This window comes from Onychomys torridus, chromosome 7 (assembly GCF_903995425.1).
Source record: "Onychomys torridus chromosome 7, mOncTor1.1, whole genome shotgun sequence".
In the NCBI taxonomy this organism is placed as follows: domain Eukaryota; kingdom Metazoa; phylum Chordata; class Mammalia; order Rodentia; family Cricetidae; genus Onychomys; species Onychomys torridus.
Genome location: NC_050449.1, coordinates 80,086,756 through 80,111,158, shown reverse-complemented (window position 1 = coordinate 80,111,158; position 24,403 = coordinate 80,086,756). Strand labels below are relative to the sequence as shown.

Sequence of the window (24,403 nt, the reverse complement as noted above, 5' to 3'; positions counted from 1 at the left end):
GTGGCATCTTTGGCCATGTCAGGGCATGTCTTAAGAGGGGATGGGGTTGCAGGATCTGCCCTTCCCTGATTGGCCAGCCCCAACCTGTAGCCCCTCCAAGCCAGTTGCTCCTTGCCAGTTGCTCAGAGGCCACTCACAGTGTCTATCAAGCCATGCATGGGATGACCCCCAGTTGTCCCAGAGCCAAGACCAGGTGGGCTGCTGGAGGGGGTCGTCCACAGTCCAAGCCCACAGGAGAATGGTGAACGGCAAACCAGGGACAACAGCCAAGGCCGAGGCACACAGGAGCGGTGGGCCAGGGTCAGGGCCCCAGCCCCTCTACCATACTCGCCCAGGGTACCAACTTCACCATAGAGCCCAAAGAGGAGGGGGCAGCAGGTCTGCAATGCAGAGCCTACACAGGGCCATGACTTGGGCAGCAGAGGTGGCTGTTACACTGTCTCAAACCACACTAATGTATTTTTGAAAAGTAAACCATGCACATATTACATTATTTCACTCGTTATTGAAAACATATTACTTGCTCAAAACCTCTGTAGGACATGTGTGAATCCCCACCACTCTTGGACTGTTTGAGAAACAGTATTTTACATTAGTTCCCTCACTATTTAGCATAATACTCCTTGTAGTATTGCTTGCTATTATCCTTATAATGTTCACAGCAGCTACCCCCCTTTCATTTCTATTGTATGACATTTCCCTGGGAGACTTGAATAAACATGCATTCATACCAGGCAAGGCACTAATGACAGACCAAAGAAGTTATTTCACAGAAGTCCAGCTTACTGAACCAGTGAGTTGCTTGGGATTACTTATAGTAGTATTGATGATAGCTACTTTGAGTAGTGTGGGTGATTAAAAGCAGTTGCATTAATGAAAAGCCCATCCCAGCATGACTCACCACTCACAGAGGCTGCATCACTGACACTCCCTGCACCACTTGTTCAGAGCTCTGCCTGCAATTGTTCCTGTTTAGATAACCTTGGGGACCTTGGGAATCCTGTAAGTTTCAGTTACTTCCTGAGCCTTGCAAAATGTGTTCACGTTTTGAAAGTTACAGCTTTCTTTTATAACCGTGGAAGCTAGCTAGCCCCCACCTCCATCCCCTCTTCGCCCCTCCCCTTTTCCTCTCTTCTCCCAGCACTTCTCTTCCTCATTGATTTTTTTTTCAAAGACACAGTTTGTTTTATTTTAACTATTATTTGCTTCTTTCTGCTATGTTGAACTGTTGTGTAACATCCATCCTGCCTGGAAGCTCCTTAAGCAGGGATTTATAAAAGACTAAAGAAATAGCATCAAAAACTCCCTGAAACTAGGATTCACTAGGCTCCACCCTGCCAGAGGAAATAATAAAAGCTCAGAGTCCATCCTCTCAGAGGAAGTAAAGCTAGGCTGCAAAGAAGACTCAGACCAGATGCACAGCCTGGAAGAAACATAAACCAGCCCCGCTGCCTGAAGAAGCTTTAGACCAACTGAAGCACCTTGAAAGGGCACTCTCCAGGCTGCTCAACTGCCTGCAGGCTGTGCAGTGTGCTCCAGGCTTCCCAGCTTTTGTGAGCTGTCACCCACGCTGGGGTGGGCCTTCAGGATTTGCATTTGAGTAATTTCTGCTCCTGTAAGTGACCCATCACCATGTTCCTACAAGTGATTGTCTCAGCCACTGTGCTATTGCTGTGAAGAGACACCGTCATGACCAAGCAACTATTCGAAAGCACAGACTTGGGGGCTTGCTTATAGTTTCAGAAGTTTAGTACATTATCATCATGGCAGGAAGCATGGCAGCATGCATTCAGATCTGGAGCAGAAGCTGAGAACAACCTGATCACAGGCAGAGAAACAGAGTGACAGAAACAGAGAGACACTGGGCATGGGCTTTTGAAACCTCAAAGCCCACGCCAAGTGACACACACACTTCCTCCAATAGGGCTTTATCTTCTAATCACTTTCAAATAGTGCCACTCTCTGATACCTAAACATTCAAATATATGAGCCTATATCAATCCTATATGGGGGTCATTCTTATTCAAACTACCACAGTAACCCCAACAAAACTCATTGGTTCACCAAATTGGACTTTGGTGATATCTATACTTTGGGATGTCATGGGTTTCATATCTGGGGTGAATAGACAAGTGTGTTTCATCTCCCCAGGGAAAGTTTTGTCATACAACATTAATTTTTTCCTTAAGATTGATGCTTAATAGTTAATTTAAATATTTTCCTCTTTTTTGTTACTTATTTTGCTTGCTTATTTTAGACAGGGTCTTGCTACATAGGTATGGCTGGCCTACTATTTACAATGTAGCCCAGTCTGGCTTCACATTTATTGCAATCCTCTTGCCTCAATCACTGCCATTACAGGCATATGCCACCACGTGTAAGTATTGCAGCTCTGAGGGGACAGGCTTCCCCAATGGAAGTGTTGCAGCTCTGAGGGGAAAGATATCCCAGCAGTTAGGAGTCAAGGAATACCACAATGCCACACCACACCACAAACCCCACACAAGAAATGTATTGGGAAAGACGTAAGAGGGTGGCTGCCTCTACTAGGGAGAGAAGCAGCATAGAACTGAGCAGGAGACAGGCTTATATTGTTTCCTGGGGTGGGGACAGGAAGGAATTGGTGGGATTTCAAGTCCTGGGCTTGCTCCAAAGCTCAGGGATTGGTAGGTTTTTGAGCTCAGCAACTGGTGGGTTTGGTTGGGTTTTCAAACCAGGAAGAGAGCTAGGACCTTTAACTTACACCAGTCCAGCTTCATTCCTAATACAAGCATTTTAATGCTGTACATTTTCTTGTCATCAGTGATTCTTCTACAGACCATACATTTTGATATTTTGCATTTACTTTTATTACCATTTAGTTTAAAATAATTTTAAATGTTTCCTTATCAGAAAATTAGACCTACAGGAACTTTGAGAGTATATTTAATTTAGTGATTTTTCAGATTTCTATCTGTTAACAACTTTGTGGTTTAAAAAAAAAAACAATTCACAATTTATATGACTGTAATTCTTTGGGATGTATTGATTGAACCTAGATTTATAGTGTAGAATATTATCTATTCTGGAGAGTATTCTACATGCATTTAAAAGAACATATTCCACTGTTGCTAGGTAAAGTATTTTATATTATATGACAGCTGGAGTAAGTTGGGGGCTATTTTGAATCACGAATAGCCTCGATAGTTTGCTGTCTACTTACCCTAGCAATTGTAAATTGATGAGACCGTGCGGAGTCAGCTGTAACTGTGTAGTTACCCTTCCTCCTTTTATCAGTACTCAGTCTGCACCGTCCTGTTGGAAGCTCTGTTCCTGGATGGCTGAACATGTGGAACTGACTGTTGATGAGTTTTATTGTTGTGCAATGTGCTTCTTCCTACTGACATCCCTACTATAAAGACTACCTTAGATAACATCAATATGGCTACTCCAGCTCTTTATCAGATACACGGGTTCTCACTTATATGCAACAAAATTCACCAATTTAAAATGTTCAAATTCATATAGTTGGGTAATGACCACCTTAGTCACGATTTAAAACTTCTCTATTACTCTAAAAAGTTTCTTTCTGGCCCTTTGAAGTCGGTCCCCTCTCCTGACTTCTTGGCACTTGGTGTATTTTCTGTCTTGAATTGTACCTTTCTTAGTCTGTTACATAAATGGATCAAAACAGTAAATAACATTTCTGATGACTGGGCCACTTTCATGAAGCATAGTATATTTGAGATTCATCCACACTCCTCATTTCACAGCGGAATACAACAGTAGTATTCTGTTGCACGGATATACCAGATTTTCTCTAGCTATTTAATAGACTAGTTTCCTCCAGTTTGAGGCTATTATATAAAGCTGCTACAAATTTCGATTAAAAGTTTATAGATTAAAAATGTGTTTTTATCTCCTTTGGGTAAATACCTAATTCGGGACTGTGGGGGTCATCTGGTAATACTAGTGTAGGCAACTTTATGCCAGTGGTCTTGGGCTTTCTTCAGTCACAAGGCGATGCTGGAATCAGCTCCAGCGGATTGGATTTCAGGACTTCATGTTCGCGTATTGAATACCGGACCAAGAGAAAAATCACTACGAGGCTGAACTCTGATGTGTATAAGTAGGCATATATGGCCTTGGGGACTGAACAGAGGTCATCTGCATAAAGCCAGGAAACACGTCAGGGGAATTCCTAAGGGAAATTCTGACCTTAACTTTGGGAATTTAAAATGCAAATGTCAACTCATGAAATTATTAAACAAATCCAATCCCATGCAAATGGCACTCGACATTCAAATGGCATAAGATGCCCCAACATATTTAAATAGCAAAAACTACATTTTAAGGGTGCAAACGATTCCAGTCGAGTGCAATCTGGGATTCTGCTAATGGCTTCGCTACTGACTTGCCTCTACCGCTTATACCTCAGTATTGCTTTAAGACTAAAGCTGCTAGAATTACCTGCCCACTCTGCTCCCTGTTGTAACCGAACACAAGTTGAGCAGCCCAGCCGCAAGGAGCTGAAGGCGCACAGGTAACGGTCGCGTGGCCACAGGATCTGACATTTCAAATCGACCTGCCCATCTGGGCCTGGGCTGCCTTGGACAGGCCAGCTGGTCACAGACGCGCTCTTAGGGAGAAGGGGCTGGGCTCCGTAAGCAGCAGACGCGCCGCCCTTGCCTCGGCCTTCACAGCCCTCTCTCCCCCTAAGCCCACGCCCGCGGCCATCCCGGTGCATCCCGCAGCTGCCCCGCAGGTGTGCACGGCGCGCGTGCCCCAGGTTCCGCACGGGGACGCGCGGGGGGTGTCGGGGGACGCGCGCGAGGGAGGCGAGCTGCGGAGCTGGCGGCGCCCCTGCCGTCCCACCCTCCCCTCCGCAGCCGCGGGCCGGGGACGCTCGCGTGCGGCCCCCCTGGCGTTTAAAGCCGCGGCTCGGAGGGGGCGGCGAGCGCGAGCGGCGGGGAGGGGACCGCCGGCGCTCTGCAGAGGGCTGGCCCCGGGTTCGTCGGCCGCCGTCACCTGACTCGTCGCAGGCGCTCCAGCTGAGGTGGGGGCGGGGATGGGGACGCAGCGCCGAGCGCTAGAGAGACGCGGCGGCGCTGGCGGAGGCGGCAGCGGGCGGGCACGGGCGCGGGGACCGCGGTGCTGAGCCAGGGACCCGGCCGGGGCTGCAAGCATCGCGGCCCGGGGACACCGGGGCGGCGCGCGGCTGCAACCAGCCACCCCGCGCGGCGTCCAGGCTGCGGTGCTCTCGGGGCGGGGTGAGTACGCGGGGCCGAACAGGTCCCCTCCCCTGCGCCGGGGCTGGGGGATCCGAGGGATAATCCCCGGGCGCGGAGAAGGGCAGAGGCAGCCGGGTGACAGCTCCGTGGCGCGCTAGCGGGCCGGGCGGGGCCCGAGCTGTCTGCTCTCGGAGCTCCCAGCGGAGAAGGGTGAGGCGCGTCTCGGCTCTGGGCGGCCCTGCTACGGGGATGGGGAGCGAGGGAGGACGAGCCGCTGCCGCCGCCGCAGCCCCAGGACAGAAGGGAGGTGGCCGCGGCCCTGCGGGCTGCCGAGGCTGGGGGAACACGCTGCGGCCCCCCGCAGCGAGAGGTGCGCGCTCCTGGGCGCGGCGTCCGGAGTAACCCCGACGCGCATCGGGTCCCGCACCACGGGATAGGGTTGCGGGGACAGTGATGATTGACAGAGGGCGAGGCCGGGATGTGGCGGCCGCTTCGAGGTGTGGGGAAGCGGGACAGCGGCACGATGCAAGGGCTACCTGGCGGGTGGCTGACAGCCCTGGACCGCGGTGGACCAGCAGGGCTTGGCGCGTCGCTGGTCCCAAGAGGCGGTGCCAGGGCGGGGTCGGCGGAGGAGAGAGCCGCCGTGCGGTGGGAGCTGGCAAGGCCGGGGTGCTCCAGCCTAGGCGGTGCGGGTGAAAGCGGGGCCGTCTCCTCTTAATTTCCTGCAGAAGCGGAGGCGGTAGACGCGGCCGGTGAAGATGTCGGGCCAAACGCTCACGGATCGGATCGCCGCCGCTCAGTACAGCGTGACTGGCTCGGCTGTAGCGAGAGCGGTCTGCAAAGCCACCACTCATGAGGTGATGGGCCCCAAGAAGAAGCACCTGGATTGTAAGCATCCTTTTATATAAGTGGAACGTGCGCGTGGCATAAGGGCCTCAGAGGCCGGCAGCGTAGCCTTGGATCTCTGTCATGTTGTCTGAAGCCTTGGAACTGGCTGCCCGGAGGTTCGCTGCTGAGCTTGTCTCTGGCCTTGGAGGTGTCCCCTAGGGTAGGCCCTGAAATCTTGTCTATCGAACCATTTTTTCCTTCCGATGACCTCCAAGGCCCTGGAGGAGGAAACACACACACACACACACACACACACACACACACACACACAAATGTACATTTGGACTGTGTCTTTTTAATCACCTTTTGTTTTTCTCCACCCTCTGTTAGGTTAAGGGAAGTGAGGGGTTGCATGGTCAGAATGGAGAGGAAAAAAAAAGATGGATTCATGGATGGCCACACTTGTCACTATAATTTCTTAAGTGCATTTTGGATAATTGTAAAATCCTGCCTTTTTCTGTGCTGCTGCTGAGGAATTGTGTGTGAGTGTGGGGGAGTGTGTGTGTCATATGTCACTACACTGAACTGAACTGGAATAAAGCCAGGCTATTGAATGAGCAGCTCCCACTTCACAGATAATGGCGATTTCATTCTAAACATCTTGGCATACTCCTTTGTCCTGTTCTCAGAAAATGCTGGGTGGGATAACTGTTTAGGTCACAAAATGGATGTACTTTCCAAATTAGAGGCGATACAATTTTAGATGGAAAACACGTAATACATAACATTTTCACATGTCATTAGATGGAGAAAGCTTTATTCTGGTTTGGGATCTCTCTGTATTTCTGAAGGTTTTCAGTGCAGTTAATAAATCTTTTGCTGCTGGAGGGTGAATAGTGACATTTAGAAAGACTCTCACCTGCTTTGGGCAGTGAGGTATCTCCAAAGCTTCTTCAGATAGTATTCTGCAATTTCTGTCTGTCCTTTCCCCATCTCATTCCCTTGGCCTCCTTTGTGTTTTCTTTTGATGTTTGGCGGTTTTATGTTTATATTTCACATTTTATTTTTCTTGCTTCAATCCTTTTGCCTCTTGTGTTGCTGAGAAAATGGCATCAGTTTCAGCCCTATCCTTTGCATCAGCAAAGTCTGAAGAAGCTTGCAAACGGGCATTGTCAGAGCTATCCCATAGCACTGAAGAATTTTCTGTCTAGAAGTTTGTCTGAGGGGAAGACATTATTACTTCTTTCCTGAAGGAATGTTTAGCAAGACTGATTGATGACAGTACTGTTATACATTGAGTACTGGGTAAGAAAGGCTACCAGGGCCAGGACACCGAACAGGGGTAGGAATTATAAATTCATGACCAGCTCATTTTGCTGCAGCATGCTGAATCATTTAGCCGACTTTCCATCAGTTTCCCCAACTCTGGAAGGCTGACTCACATCTTCATGGTTATGTCAACCTAGAAGATGCTCATGATAAAAACTGTAGGTTATGGATTTGCTACTTTCATGATAGATCAGTATATTGATGCATGTCCGAGAGCATTCTCAGGTTTGATCATTTCAGGAAGACATCATTCGGATAAAGACTGAATTTTCCAAATCAAATGAGTTATCTTTGTCCTATAGACCTGAAAACATCTCTTAATGGGTTTGAAAGTAGGGTATTTACAGTACCCCAGCATATGTTAATGAGTGGAGTGTTTTAGAAGATATGGATCATGGTAGAAGATTCCATGTTAACAGAAATAACCTGAACTAGGAACTGACTTTGTATTATTAGAAGAATTATATGTTACACTTTAATGTGCTTGCTACTAAGCATTTCAACTAGGGTAACAAACCTTGATTGCTTTTAAGTACTGCATTTAACTGCCATCTGTGGTTAGTGATCTGTTCTGTTGTGACCGGGAGAGGAATGCTTAGCCTAATTGGTCTCATCTCCAAAACACCTACCTTGCTTTCACGGTTGTGTGTGAACCTCACAACTTACATGCATACTGTAGTCTCTCCATGAGAAATTCTTACTTCTGTCAGGTTGAAAACTGAACCAAGCTCTGAGGAGTGTGGTGGCTTTCCTTTTTATTGTCTTAGCTATCCATTAAAACATAAATGATCTTCTCCTTAAGCGTAGATTTTGGGTGTACTGTGGAAAAACAGGTATCACACTCCTACTAAAAGACTGTGGAAAATTGACTATTTAAATTGTGTTATATGCTCAGAATTTAAGCAGTAGACTCTCTCAGTAGTTAAAGAGACTGAGGGAAAGTAACATACTGGTTGTAAAGAAAAATGCATTATTCTTGTTATTAAGACCTGTGAATACATTACCTAAGTTTGTCCATAAACACTGAACCATCCGAGTAGTAGTCTAGTTTTGAAAGCATTACATATTGATTAGGAAGAAGAGAACAAAACATTTTGGTAGTCTGAAGCAAAAAAGGTCATATTAGTTTGATTTGCACATTTTTAGTGTGGAGTTTCATTTGGGAAATAAGGAATAAAGTTTAGATTATGTGATTTCCTAAAATATTGGATTAATTGGTCTTAGAATCTTCGTGAAATGAATATTTGATATTAGAGGGCTAGCTTAAAAACTAATATTTTTAGATTAAGACACCAAAAAATTATTATTGCTAATTATGGTGATTTATACAATGTTGCTTAGTAGTATGTGATTTGCATGTTTGAAGAGATGATTTAACATTTGGGGGCAGAATCTCATGGGAAAAATGTGGTGGTAGATTGAGTCATTTTCTCAGGGTTAGTTTTTCTGGGTTTTGTTTCTTGTTTGGGGGTTTTGTTTGTTTGTTTTTATTTATGGCACTAATTCTTGAACCCAGAGCCTCGTTTATGCTGGGCAGGCATGCTACCACTAATTTGCATCCCCAGGTTTTTTTTTTTTTTTTTTTCCCAGTAACAGTATCTTTCTTGAAGGGAGAAAAAGATTCACATAGTCAGTAGCTATGTATTATATTAAATGTTAAAAAATATGGTTAGTTTTAGTAATCTAAATGAGAATTACATTTTATGTTTCAGTGCATCTAAAAATTTCATTCTCTACCCTACCACCATCTAGTAATAATGTTGCCCCATTTGCACATTTAGATTAAAGACTTTATCAATACGAGTTTTCTGGGGTGAAATGTGCAGCCTCACTTCACTTCCTTTGTAACTTCTTGTGTGTATTTGGTAGCATATAAAATGCCCAGGACTTACCAGGCATCTGTCTGTTTGCTTACCAATGTGTTACATGGCAGTGAGTTCTCCTCCTCTGTTTGGTGGTTAGCCTAAATGTTAGCCCAAGTCAAATAATCAAGAAAAAACTTAGCAGGCACCAAGTACTGCTCCTGGGTTTAACAGAAATTCAGAGTTGGTCCCAAGAACCATCTGCAGGGGGAAATTTAGAATGCATTGCAGCCCTGGTGTAAGATCCATTGGAATGGTCAATGCTGATGGATGATTTCTACATGTGCCATTTAAAGTATTTGAATTAAAATAAACACAGTTCAAATGCATGATCATCACTAACATCACGCCAAAGCTAATGGAAATTCCATTACCTACCAGTAATCTTATTTTTCCTCTCATTATTATTCTTGGAGATTTTTGTTGTTGTTTTTGGTTGTTTGGGTTTTTTTGAAACAGGGTTTCTCTGTAGCTTTGGCACCTTTCCTGGAACTCACAGAGATCTTCCTGCCTCTGCCTCCCTCGTGTTGGAATTAAAGGCATGCACCACCACTGCCTGGCTATTCTTGGAGATTTTTAATAATGAGTTCACCCCACATAAAAGTGATTTAAGTCCTGGATTTCTTTGAGAGATACTAGAATTTTATTAATCATTCTTCCCCCGCCCCCCAAATTCCTAAAACTAGTCTTCTTTATTTATGTTAGTATATATTTACATGCTTAGTATATCTGACATATATTTTTATTTATTAAAGTGCAGTTTAAGCCAGGCATGGTGGTGGATGTCTATATTTTCAGCATCTAGGAGGCAGACGCAGAAGGAATAGGAGTTCAAGGTCGTCCTGGCCTACATAGCAAAGCCAGATGGCTCTACATCAGACCCTGTCTCAAAAGGCTAAAAATCAAAAGAAGAGAAAGAAATTTAATCTGCACTAGTACAGTGGCTACTATATTTGTACCAAGTGTATTCTTTTTATGTGTTGAAATATGTGAAGATTGCTGAGTAAAATTAGGATCATATATGAAAGATAGTGAGTACATTGTGTGATTTTTCAATGTAAGTATACTAAGTAGCTATGTAGGATATTTACCATTGATTAGTTGTTTTGACTTAACCATTTATTGTTGTCTGGATACACTCTATTATTTCCTATACCAGGGTGTATTGTGTGCCTTCTAGATTATATTGGAAAACCTAGTCCAATTGTGAAGATGGTTTAAAACAGACTATATCAGTTTTTGGACAGTCAAGAAGACACGGGGAAAACACACGTCTGAAAAGCATTTACTATGACTCCAGTTTGTATCGAAAGTCCTAAAGGAGGCCTGTGCTGTTCTTAGCATTCCAGGAGGGGAGGAAAGACATGGAATGAGGTTGAGTGGGTGCTAGAGAGGCAGAGGACTTGGAAAGTTGTGTAGCCTTTGGGTATGATTAATTTCAGTGTGATACTTTAATTTCCAAGTTTTTTTAAAATAAAGTTAATTATAAAAAATTAAGGAGTCTTGGGTAATGAGTAGGAGTGTGCTGTGCGTCACCTAGTGGAATAGAAAGATTTTTTTTTTTTTTTATGAATTTAAAATTTCTTATTGTTGGTGCTGGAGTTTGGACCCAGAATCTCATACATGTTGTACAACAAAGCTATATTCCCAGTCTTTAAAAAACTGACTCATAAGTGCTTTCTAGTGACTTGAAAATAGAAGAATATATATTAAGTAGGTAAGTTTGTATCTTAATTGCAATATTAACATGCAACACTTTATAATAAAATCTGGAATTTTGGTACATTGCTAGTTAAACATTCACTTAATGGCTGCTAAATAATTCCTTGTGATTTAGTCTATGCATTAGGTTATTATATCTTTCTTTTAGCTTCCCACAAAGATCCTTTAAAAATCTTACTTCCTCCTTCTAAGTAGACCCTAGATAGACTAGGGTGTTCTTCAGGGCTTATCTTGGTTTCTGTAACTTGGTAAGGAAGGTCAGAAGTGACACAGGACCCTGTTCCTTGAAGGTCACTACTGAGCTATATTTTGGTGACTCAGCTCCTGGAACAGTCTTCAAATAGACTCATAGCGCCTTTAAGTCATTTGGAAAGCTACACATTTTGCCATTAAAATATTTAGGCTTGTTTCTTTTCTCTTGTAAATTCCTTTTTCTTTGCCTAAGAAAACTTGTGTTTTCTTTGAGGAATTTACCTAATGTGGGCGGTCATGTGGGAACTGCTCTGCCCTGCTGCTGTCAATTATACCCTGACCTGTAAGAAATGGACTCTTGCCTTGGGGCGGTATGGTGAAAGTCCACCCTGAAGCCCAGTCTTTGTTTAGCTGCCTTCTTACTCTCTTCTCCTTTGTCCTACGTGCCTGAGGACACTGCCACCTCCTTGTGTAATGAGGTTTCTCCGCCAGGCATGGTGAAGGAGGATCTGTGTTGTAAAAGGTTGTGCAAGGTGCTATTCCAACAATCCAGGAGAGATGGGCTAACTCTTCACCTGCTCTCTCTTGGTTTGCCTTTTGGTTTGATCACTTTGACTGTTGTCTTTTATCACTTTTATTTTCAATTATAACTGTCATCATTGATATGTGAGTTATTCTCTCTGTCATCAGAATCCTTAACCTCACATTCTATCTGTTTTATACCCATTTTTAAATATCTTCATTTGAGCCATCGAAACCACCGATGCAGTGTCCCTGGACTTGAAGGAGTCTTCCAGCAGCCAGCCTGTCAACCCCACTTTATTTCCCATGGCCTACTTTCTTGAAATAGTCATTGCAAAGATTTGTACCCCTCTTTGGATAGCCCTTGCTTTGTCTTTAATTAAGGCTTAAACTATTGACATGGCGGTTGCATGCCCATCGCTATCCACTCACTCAGTGACCAAGCTGATAACCCGAGAGCTCTCTCTGACACATGAATACACTGTCATAGTCAGGTCCTAGGACCATCAGTGCTGAGGTCTTGGTGGCTAAGGCCTCATCTGTTGGAAGCCTGGGGCATCTGGGAAGAACGTGTTTGCTTATCCACCACTACTGCTGCTTGCCATTTTCACAAGTGCTGAGACTGCCACTCCTACCACTGTGTACTTCTTAATACATCTCCATACTTGTTTTAGTGCTTTCCCTTGAATTATATCAGTTCTAACTTTCCCCTTTCTACAGTTTGGAAGCTATGTGTACTGTTATTTTTCAGTCTGTCATGGACGACCCTTAATTTAATACTTATACTTTAAAGTAGATTGGTAATACTTGGTGACATTTCTTTTGCAATAAAAGAAATTTAGGGATTGTAAAGGCTTCTGAGTTGCATGCCATTATCGTCCATGTTTTATTGCTGCTGCTGTAGTTTCAACCTCATTAGTCGTTTGATAGAGACAGTGTGTGCGTAGTCATTACCACTCTGAACTGGACTCTTTGCTCGCCATTTCTTTTCCCAGTGTTTCCTTGAACTATAACTCTCCGAAGCTGCTTCAGTAAGACTATTTACTGGGGAATTATGCTGTGTCTAAAAAGCTTTTATTTCCTTCATGGCTTTGAAAGATAGTCTGAACAACTCTAGGATGACAGTTTCCATGTACAAATAATAGTTCACTCCTTTGGCTTCCATTATTGGCTCTTAAGAATTCATCGACCCACCTGCTTTCAAATGATCACCTGTTTTATGGCTGCTTTAAAAACCTGTCGTGACCTTCTATAGCATGAGTGTGTAGATGTGGCTTCCCTATTGTCTCTCCGATTGGCACTGTGTTGGGTTTCCTGAACTGAGAATTAGCATCCCTTGTCAATGCTAGAAAATTCTCAGCCTTTTGATTATCATTGATTACTGCCTATGCCCATTCTCTTTCTCTCTCTGACCTTCAAGTGTAAGTAGATACATTACACTTTATTATATCCTTTCATGTCTAAATATACCTTTCATAGTTTCCAGTATTTTTCTATTCAGCATGCTTTATTTTCAGAATCTATCCAGTTTATTTATTCTCTCTTTATCTGTGTCTTAAAGCTTTTATTCGCCCTCAGTTATAACTTATTAATTATTATTTTTTTAAGTTTTGCAGTTTTTCAGATCTGCTCCTTTGGGTATGGCATATATTTCTTGCTCATCTTTTTTGGGTCCCTTTTTTATTTCTTGCCCATTTTTAGCCAAACTAATTTTATCTTCTATTTTACATGGATCTGTTACACGAGGCCCTGCTTCTGGCTAGTTTAGCCTGAGCCTGACCCTCACTCATGGTGTTTTCTCAGATGGTTCATAATTTTAGCTTCTGAGGTTGTGTTGGCTAGGTCTCCATCAGTAAGAATCCCAGAGAGCCTGGTTCCACCTAGATAGAGTTTGTGCTTGCTTCATGAAAGACCCACAGGGGTCCCATTCTGGATTGATTTCTGCTTTCTCATCTCATGCAGGTCCGTGTTGATGATGTTCATTCACATCGAAAAATCCAAAGGGCTCAGAAAACTAAAGTTGCTTTTGTAAATCTTTGGCTGCAGAAGTTCACCTGATAGTCTTCATACCACTTTTCCTGAAGTATATATGTTCAACTATAGAAATGTTATTACAATGCTTTTCAAGAGATTATACTGGGGTGTTGGTGTGTGGTTGTGTCTCAGGCCTTTGCTAAACCTGAAAAAAATGTGAAATCAGATATATATGGCCCTCAGGACCTGAGATACTGGAGTGTTAGTCTGTAGTATAAATTTTAATCACCAACTTGAGAAGGGGAAAGCTGTGGTTACAAATGCCCCAGAGATTTTCCTCTCATCCGCCTTGAGTGTAGCCTTAATGTGACACATTTTATTGTTCCCCTTTGCTAAAGGACCTTCTTTTTGTGCATGTTAATTTTACTAAGAGAGCCTCATTGGAACCCACCTTACATGTGGGTCTTTGATCTGAGTCCCAGAGGACTGGTCACATGTTGCCCACGAGGCCTGTAGGTCATTCAGATTCAACACGTGTTTTCCTTCTCTTCAGTGTTGCTGTCTTATGGTTTTCTGAGACCTCTTGTGATTTGGTCCTGGGGATTCATTCCTAACCCCATGAGGAAGCCAGATCGGAGTGGATGGCTATGTTTTCCTGACAGTCCAGCCCTATGCTAGGAAGGAGCCCCGCCTGTTTTCCTCCTGTCTTACTCAGCCCCTCCCTCCAGTTCACTAAAATCACCACACACTGCATTACTTTCAGTCGTATGTTGTGTCTGTATTTTTCAAATCGTTTCTGACACCCAGCTTGGGCATGCCTGCTCAGGGCTGAGACGGCTCCTGTGCATCTCAGAACTGCAATGAGCTTCTGTGAGGCTTCTCCTTCTGATTGGAGTTTCCTCCAAGCTCCTCTGACACCAGACACAGAGTGAGAACTAGTTTGGGGATTTAAGTATTAACGGGATGACTGTTTTTGGTACACACTCCATTCTCCCCAGCTTTAGGCCTTCCCACCCATACTTTCTGTACAAAGATCTTGCTTTTACCTAATAATTCTCAGAAGATCAATGAATTAAACTTTATTGGTTAAAAGACCATAAACGCAATTCAATACTTCAGAATACTTCAGAAAATCAATTTTAAAAAACTGTCATATTGCTTCATGTAAATAGTTAATTCATTGTCCCTGTTAGCCTCTTTGCAGTTACATTCTTGGGATATGGTAAAAATTACATTTTGGCAGATGGGTGTGGTGTGTGCCTATAATCTAAGTGTTCTGGAGACCAAGCCAGAAGGATAATGAGTTCAAGAAGGTCACGCTAAGCTACATAGAGAGATGTTGTCTCAAAGAACCAAGGACCAAAATTTAAAAAAAAGGTTGAGTGAAATCATAACTTTGGCCAGAAACATATAATTAATGGTCAGGATTTATAAATTGGAAAAATATCAAATGTTAATTACGTCTACATTCTTTTGGCTGTGTATTTGAAGTGTATGTGTACTTCCTTTGGTGTATTTCATGATTGATAATTAGGAATTAATGTTACAGGAAGTTCTTCAGCATTCTCTCTGTGTAAATGTATACTTTTCTTTGTGTCAGTCACTTATGGCTGAGCATTACTCTTCAGTGACTGTCTTAAAATTTATGAATGTAGACTTTGTACATGGGAAGGAAAGTTCAAAAAACAAAAAAAACCCATAATTTCAGAGTAGTAAAAAATCAGATTATTCTGAAATTATATCATTTTCTATTTAATAATAGTTTTCATTAACACGATTCCCACTCATGATTTGGAAGGTGGGCATGGAGATGAAACACAGTGGTCCAGTGCATACCGGGCATGTATCCATGTTTGGCACACATCAGTGGCTGGTATACATCAGGTGCTGGGTTTGATCACCAGTAATGCAAAAGGAAAAGAAAGAAAGAAGGAAGGAAACAAAGAAAGAAAGAAAAGAGTGACTTGAAGGGTTTAGAAAAGCAATGAGGAATAGGAGACAAATTTAACTTAATATTTTTCTTACCTTCATAAAGAGAACAATAAATGTCAGAGTATTTATTTGGTTTTCAACCACCTAGTTGGAGAAATTAGAAGTTAATTTAAGTCTTGAGGCATTTAAGTATTTATTTAGCATAATATCATTATTTATTCATTTAATAAATATTTACCAAATGTCAGGAATTGTTCCAGGAGGCAGGGATACCATGGAGAATAAGATGTAGCCTGTGGCATCAAGAGATCTAGCAGCTTAGTAGGGGAGACAGAAAATGAAAGACTTAATTACCAGTGATTCCAGAAGCATTAAGGTATAGCAGGGAAAGAAAGACCACAGTGGAGGTGCATTGTAGAAATGGTGTTTAAGGCCAGACTTGAAGGATCAAAGGAACTCACATGGGTGAGGTGGAGACAAAGGCTGCTTGCTGCTCAGCAGAGAGCAGCTCCTGCAGAGAAGGCAGGCCCTAGGAACTTAAGCTGACAGCTGCTTCGAGGCTGATAGTGTAAAAGGTCAGATAGTGTAAAACATGGCCTCTGAACTGATGCACACCATCTACAGGACCTTCAAGGTTGAACAGAACCTTAGGCATCCCCAGACTCCCAGTTTTTACAGTTAAGACAGTTGAGTCCCAGAGGCGAAATCACACGTTTTCTGTGTGTTGATACTGGTCATTCTTACTGTCTTGAGCAACTGCTCCAGCGTGTTACTGCTTTGTTAGCCTCATTCTGATGGTGAGACCGGTTCCTGAGAACCTCAGCTGCAACTCATGATTATCCTGGTTAGAATCAAGAGTGTGCAGCTCTTCCAGCCTCTAGCTAGGTAATTCAATAGACTATGACTTAATGCAGTTATGTTGTGTTCTGTTTCTCTTATCCCATCAGAGTTGCTCTGTGTTCATGTTCTTATGACCTCTTAAGTAGTTTGACATGTAATGTTCTGTTTTCTTCAACCCTTGTATGAGCATGAGTGTGCCTACGGAAGGGTCCCCACGGAGCTGCTCTGAGTCTTCAGAAGTGAGAAGGCTCAACTGAAGTTCCCTCTTCCCTGGTATCCTTGGCTTGTGTCATTGACAAAAATCTAATAAACACATCAGGACTGTCAAGCTTCAACTACCTTCTTGGGATCAGTCCCAAGAGTTAGGGGCCAGATGCAGATTTTCTTTCTGACTCTCTTTGGGGTCTGCTTTGGATGGCACTTCTCAGTCTCTTACCTGGGGCTTTAGAGTCCTCCAATGAAGTCTAGCTAATGAGGAAAACAGAAAAAAAATTTCCAAGACATGGGACTAGACCTAGATACCATTCCTGTCTATTTCGTTGGCAAGAGCTCAAGCAGTGGCCTCCACAAAGTTAGAGGATGGTGTCTAGATATGAGTGCAGCGGAAGGAAATAGCTTGTGAACACAGGACATTGATGCTACCATGCCCATGGAAAAGGCATTGGAAATACTTCTCTTATGCCTGTGGGATCCCAGGAGTTCTCACTGCCCTCAGCATGAGGGTTATTCAGATGCACAGTGAACTGGCTGAAATGAGTACTTTTTGGAGGGTAGATGATTCTGGAAATGAGTAGCTAGTGGCCAGGCACTGATTCCCTGTCTTTGGCACACATGACAGATTGATCTTAGGGCTCTTTTCTGTGTAGCTTGGCTTGGCCTCAAACTTTTACCTGTGTGCAATGATTTGGATTTCCACTCTCAAACACAGTTGACGTGTAAGCTGAAACCAATGTAGCACCCCTAGTCTGGGCCATTTTTCCATGCTAAATGTAACACAAGCCATTCACTGGATTTGCAAAGATGCCTAGTGTTTGCAGTCATTGTGGACAGTACAGAGCCCAGGGCCCATCTGCTGGGGGCCTTGTGATTTTAAGCTAGTGACAAGCAAGTCATCAGTGGCAGGCCCAGAAGAGACTGTTCTCTAAATCTGTCCAATAGCTACAGGCGACAGTTATTTACTTTATCTTTTAAGCATTAATGGAGACAATTAAAGTTATTTTGAGAAAGAAAAGTGGCTGTTTTGAGTCTTGCATTTAAAATGGAAGCTTTCTCTGCGGGGATCAAGTCTGGTAGTACTCTACATAAAGTGTGAACAATGCAAGATGTTTTCTTTGAACCTCTTCTTGGGTACCTACATGGATATAATTTCCTCCTAAATTTAAAGTTCATCTCAATTCACATTTTAATGTAAAATACACTGGCAATCTCTCTTTTCCCATAAAACTTAGGTGAAGGAAAAAAAAGAGGCTTTGTAGAGGTGGAGTGGGGCTAATGTGATCACAGACTGGGCATGGCAAATAGAAGCATAGCTGAGGTCTTCCCAGGAAGACCCTTTGAGATCAGTGTTCTTTCCCAGGCTCATAGAGGAGAGGACAGGGTCCTAGGAAGTTACAGGGCTCATCCAGTGCCTACCACTGCTGGGGAGGAGAGAGGTCAGGATTTCTTCACACATTCTATTGCAAGACTCATGTTTCTTTTCCCACCTTTGCATGACATCTCTTGCTTACCTGTCCAGTGTTGTAAGGAGTAATAACACAAAACAGGAACAGATAAGATCCCACGTGATTGTTTAAGGCAGTTCGGTAGCTGTTTCATGACAGGGATAAACCCCTATGAAGGCTGTCTTTGGGTAATGGGAGGGGGAAATATGAAGGGTGTAGAATCAGATGGCTGCCCCAAGCCCGTTTACTCCTCATCAGTAGGTTTGCATGAAGGCATTTATTTCAACACACTCTTCAGCAACATTGGGAGGCGTGAATGAAGCACACAGCTGTAGAAAGAGTGCCGATCTGTCATCAGAGGATCCAGGCTAACCCTGACTCTGTTGCCTTCTGGCTCTGATCTGAGCCGGAGAGGTTCAATTTTTGCAGGTCTCAGTCTTATCTTTTCCAAGGCATCATGGAGTGACGTTGACAATGGAAGGAATATGTTAGCTAAAACCAGTGACAAGAAACCACCCCAAATCACGCTACACAGGATTCTCACTAGAGGAAAAGGCTGAGGCACAGCGAGCAGCAGTGAATTTGTTAAAGAACTGCCCGGCTTCAGCTGCTCTGGGATTTTCTGAGGCATCTGCTTCAGAAATGAGGGTTTGGGGTTTTTGTTGGTTTTGTTTTGTTTTTTGTATGAAAGGGAGAATAAGGCAATTAAGACTCCATTGTAGTTTCATATGTTTTGGGCCAGTGACATAAGTTGGCACTAATTATTAGGCTATAAATGAAGCATGTTTAATTTAAATCATCTCTAGAAATCAAATACCGGAATATGCATTGCAGTTTGCTTTGTTACTGTAGATTTCTAGGGCTCAGTGGTGTGGTTTTAGACTTGCTTTTTTTTTGTTTTTTAGATATTATTTTACACTTTTCAAATATGTTCATAACAAAAGAGTGATTGATTATTTAAGAACCACTGAAATGTTGAAGACACATGGAAGAGTGAAGAGCAAAATATGAAGTGGCCTTATTATTAGGGCTGATTGTTCGGAGTTCTCCTTTTACATCATTGCCCATTTATAAAGACACAAAGAAAATGGGGGGGGGACATTCAGTTACTATTTTTGAATTAAGGACTGATACACTACTGTTAAGAAAGACTTGAAAAATATTTGGAAAATTAGCTGACCAAATAATGAAAAATAATTTTAAAATGATCAATAGTTACAATGAATCTCAGTTACGCTGTATGTAGATACAGGGAAAAACACTTGAACAACATTGACAATTTGGGGCATCGACGAATTAAGACTGGGTAGAAATTAGACAGCAGTGGAGCAGATGAACAACGAGAAGGACACCAATGCTTCTTGCGTGGGTAGAAGACGCTCTGGAAAGCTGTTAGTCAAATCCTTGAGTCACTTAAAATTGTGCATTTAAGAAACTAGTTCTGGGCTGGAGAAATGGCTCAGTGGTTAAAAGCACTGGCTGCTCTTCCAGAGGTCCTGAGTTCAATTCCCAGCAACCACATGGTGGCTCCCCACCATCTGTAATGAGATATGGTGCCCTCTTCTGGCCTGCAGGCAGAACACTGTATACATAATAAATAAATAAATATTTGGGGAAAAAAGAAATTAATTATTTCAATCAGTAAGCATGGTTATGGTTAAAAATTGATAATCTGATACACTAATTGACTAAGAGTAATATACTTTAGGGAGGTCAAAGTTGTAATCTTAATTGTGGGCTCTTCTAGTTTTTAAATATTTTTTGTGTTATTTTTAAGTTTAATTTTGAATTATGTGTACTTTTATGCCTTTGTGTGGGTATGTGCACTTGTGTGCAGGTGCCCATGCAGGCCAGAAGAGGGCATTGGATCCCCTGGAGCTAGAGGTATAGGTGCTTGTGAGCTGCCGGGTATGGATGCTGGGAAACCAAACTCAGTCTTCTGCAAAAGCAGTAAGTGCTTTTAACTACTGAGCCATTTTCCCAGCACCCATTTTGTTATCTTAAAGTTTCTTTACATTGTTACATGTAGTCATCCTCTATTTAAAAGTGTGAAAAAAGGCAAACATCTTTGACTTAAGACTATTAGTTTTTAGTTAAACTTTAAATGTTAAAAGCCCCAAAATTATTATTAGTAGTATGTTAGAGCTGAAAAAACATGAACAAATTGAACATTAGTAATCTTTCCATCGTGGTCCGACTCATTTTATTTACAGACACACATATACTATATTGGCTATCTTACTTTCAATGGCATTATATTACAGCACAAATAATATTTATGTTACATGAAAGTTCTTAAATGTTTGTATCTTCCCCATGATAGTTTAATGCTTATTTCTGGGCTGCTAGTTATACACAGTTATACATACAGCAGAAGAGATGAGGTAGAAGGGCATGGGATGGACATTGCCTGCTGGGAGGAGTGATCCTTTCACCTCTACCTATTTTGAAACTTACTCGTATAAGGATGCATGGGGATTTAGGGTGGGTAGTCATCTCTTTCCTGAGAGGCATTATCTGTTTGCAACCAACCAGATAGAACCGTTATTTGATGGCTCTATTGCATGAGTAGATTCAGGTGCTTCATTATTAATGTGCAACTGAGCCGCACAGTGTTCTCTTAGACCTACAAACCTTGTAACAAGTGCTTCCTCGCTAATTCTGAGGTCTGAAACAGGAAGGTCTAGTCTCTTGAGTTAGACAGCCAAGACTGCAAGGCCCTCAGAGTTGTGCTGAGGGAGAGGAGCTTCAGTAAAGTGTCCACTGAATGCCGGCATTCTTTGTCCCCCAGAGAAGATTCTGTCGGCACAGCAGGAATCAGGAAGTTCTGGGAAAAATACCTCAGATACTCAAAATCCCGTTTTTATGCTATAATCAGCAGGAAAATTCTCAATTTATGATTCCCCCTGTATCCTCATGTTTCAGGAGTGTACTTGAGAGCATTTTTCATAATTAAAATAATTGCAAAGATGAGTTTAATTCAGAGTTCAGAGACAGGGCAGAATAGGAAGATCAGTTAAAATCGTTTAAAATATAAAATAAGGATAAAGTAAATGAGAAATTGAAAGAAGTCAATGATATCAGTGGTAGGAAACTAGATAAAACTTTCTGCCATCCCCCAAAAGTAGAGTACTAAATGTGAAATTGGAATAAGACAGAAAAGAAAGGAAGAGGTGGCGCTCAAGGGAAGAATGGGAGACCTGGGGACAAAGATGCCACGTGGATAGGAACTGATGGTGTGCGCATCATAGCCCTTGTTGGTTTTTGTCCTTGTTATTTGGCCTTTGTTTATTTGATTTGTTTGTTGTGGTGGTGATGGGTCTTTTGTTTTGTTTTGAGATTGGGACTTGCTGTATAACTCTGAGTACTCTGGAACTGGTTTGCTTTATAGATCAGGCTGGTCTTGAACTCATAGAGATTTACCTGTCTTTCCCCTCCTGAGTGCTGGAATTAAAGAAATATGCTGCCATACCCAGCCATCTTTAGTATTTGAGGAGTGAGGTCAAGCATTGCTTAGTGACTTCTAACTGTCTCTGACTTAATTCTTTTCTCCTCTGATATTTGTGCAGAGGTTTTAAATTATCAAGAGCCCTATCCTACCTGGAGAGTGCTCTTTAAGCTGTCAAAAATTTTTATCTCTAAATTATTTTGAAGTTTCCAATTTTAGGACTTGTTTTGTGTTTAGTATTTTTTTAAAGCAGTCTGTCATTTGTTGCCATACTGAATACAAGAAAAATGTCATAAGGATCATCTATCATTATTTTGTTTAACATTTTTATTGGAGGCCAAAGTATATTATACTAGGCTTTGGTTTTCTTAAAACATTTATGGTTCTATGATTTGGTAAGCAGTCAAACATGAAGTCTTTATTCTAAGGCATTTGTTGGCATATGGAGAACTGCACTGCACAGTTTCATGTTTTAGGACTCAATACTCCACTAGAAAGAGAAGGTTGAGAGGACCCTGATCGTGTCTATCCTGGCAGGCCATCTATCAGATGCCCTTTCTTTGGGTGGTCCTAAATGTCCTTGTCTCTTGTTGCAGGAGGGGTGGGAGGTAGTGTAAGCTCCACTCTGGTCCTTAATGGGATCACACTTGAAGATGGAAGATCTAGGAACACAGACTTCACTGCCTCTGGTCAACACTGAACATCCTCAAAGGGCCAGTCAGCAGAGGAGGCTCTGAACCAACACTTGAGGAGACATTGTTGGGAAACAAGACCCAGCATCATCTGCTGAGAGACAATGGAACAGGCTTATGGACAAATCAGTCACCGTTTATTCCTCACGGAGCAGTGGAGGTGTGACTGATGTATTATGAGGAGAGAGTGGACAGTTTTGTCTGATGGGAGTTAACAAAGGCTTTTTAGTGGGATGTTTGGTTAGGTCTTAAGGGGCAGATGGAAGTTTGGTGGGCGAGGAAGCATGCCTGGCTCTGGTGTGTCTAATGTATGATGAGAAGAGAGAGAAGCAGCTGAAGCTCTGAGAAACTTGTCACAGGCCAGTCTCATTGTTTTGTAAAGCTGGGAGGAGCTCGAGCTTTAATCTGAAGAGTTCCATTGTCAGATTTATAGAATAGGAACACAAGTTCTGTAGACTTAGCACGTTAGCGAGAAGAGGAATTTGTCCTATAAGTAGGAGAGGCAACCAAGCGTTGGTATGTCCCAGCCAGGCCACTGCCCATGAACAGAATGGAGAACTGGGTTAGGAAGGGCATTCTGATCCTGGAGCTGGTGGCCACAGGGAAAGTAAAAGGCAGGCCAACACTGCTTAACATTTTCAAGGTCAACTCATAGCATGGTCAGAATTATTGGCCTTAGAAACACGTGTCAACATTTCACAATTTAAGCATAGAAACCACAGAACTCTTCATCTTTCCTGCCTCAAAACACTAATACTTTATTCCTTCTCTGTCATCCCTGCCTCAGTCAGTAGCCCACCCTCCTGCAGAGGTGTTGATGCCTTTCTAGACCCTTTGCTCTCTCTCCTATTACATGTTTTAGTTAGGAAAACTTGTTGGCTCTTCCTGTCACAGGCCTGGCCACCTCTGTCTCTTTAAAGTTTGCCCGAACAGTTACCTGACTCTGCTTTTGTCCTTCTTCCATACCAACTATCCCACCTGTGTGTTCTCAGCATAGCTGCTATGGAGTTATTTCACCCATTCCTTTGACCAAAACTGGGGGGGCCTTATCTTGGCCTTCAGTGATGAGTAGGGTCTGGTCTTTGCTTCTCCAACTCATGTGGATTCCAGTCACACTGGCCCCTTACTGTCCCAAACAGTCAGATATGCCTCTACCGTGGCACTGACTGTCCCCTTGACCCCCAATAAGCACCCTTTCCTCCAAAGATCTGCATGGGTAAGTAGGGCAGCCTGCTGCTGAGATGCACTTATGATGAAGAGGGAAAAAAAAGAAACTATGTGAAAATAATCTTTAAAGCAAATACGAGGAAAGAAAATCATACTATTATCACAGAGGTAAGCATCTTGAGGTCATGAGTGCACAGTGGTGGCCATGCAGTTTGGAAATTCCCATCTCAGTTGAATTTCAGGCATGCTTTGAGTATGTATGGCTCCCATGAGGACATGCGCATTATTCCCTGAAAAATGAGTAATAATTTGCTGCGTACTTTTTTCTTGAAACAGTTTTTTGCATTGTCTTGCTATTACCCAAGAACAACTAAACTCACTTGGTGAGTGTAGGTTCATTTGAAATGGGTGTTATTTTACCACAATTACCCTAATTACCTCACACTACCACATTAACAATAGTCACCAAAAACCAGGATCAGCTCAACAAGCCCCAGAGTTCACAGCAAGGGTAAGGGGTGCATAATGCCTGGCTCACTGAATTTAAGCCCACCGTGTTAAGACTTGCATTGCATCTATCCTTTAAATCCAGTTTTTAAAAGAGCATATCTTAGTAAGGAGTTACCATTTCATAGGAAAATTCCCCCTACAGGCCAAACCAATAAGCATCACTTGTCCTTGAAGGATGACACTTAGAATAGACATCCATGCCTGTCAGTAGCAACAACACATCACTGTTAATTAGCATATCCAGTGCTTAGAATGTGACCGTTTATTATTTACTTTTGAGTGAACTCTTTAAAAGTTGACCATTTCATTTCATTCTTACTTGTGCTCCCATGGGAAACAGCAATAAAGCAAAGTTTGGTTGTGTTCTACTAATTGAGATAGGGATTGGTAGATTTGGTGTATCTTTTGAAACATTCAGTGACTCTAGACAAACTCTACTGGTGTGAATTGTGCCTGAAATTACCTGGGCTTCTTTAAACAGCAGCAATATAAAAAGAAAGTGACTGTATCCCTG

The 24,403-nt window shown here is 42.7% G+C and overlaps 1 protein-coding gene across 9 annotated transcripts in view; it reads left to right on the top strand.

Annotated features, from left to right (window-relative positions):
* Positions 1–4,805: 4,805 nt before the first annotated feature.
* The window catches only part of Snap91 (synaptosome associated protein 91), a 114,362-nt gene continuing 94,764 nt past the window's right edge, over positions 4,806–24,403 (top strand). For 5 of the 9 annotated variants that reach the window (XM_036193843.1, XM_036193842.1, XM_036193841.1 and 2 more), the window contains exons 1-2: positions 5,062–5,249; positions 5,939–6,098. In XM_036193843.1, the coding sequence (XP_036049736.1) occupies positions 5,969–6,098 (130 nt within the window). In that variant the 5' untranslated portion in view covers positions 5,062–5,249; positions 5,939–5,968. Of the gene's footprint in view, positions 5,036–5,060; positions 5,250–5,396; positions 5,421–5,938; positions 6,099–24,403 lie in introns of those variants that run through there. The other 4 variants (XM_036193840.1, XM_036193838.1, XM_036193836.1 and 1 more) reach the window with 3 other exon arrangements.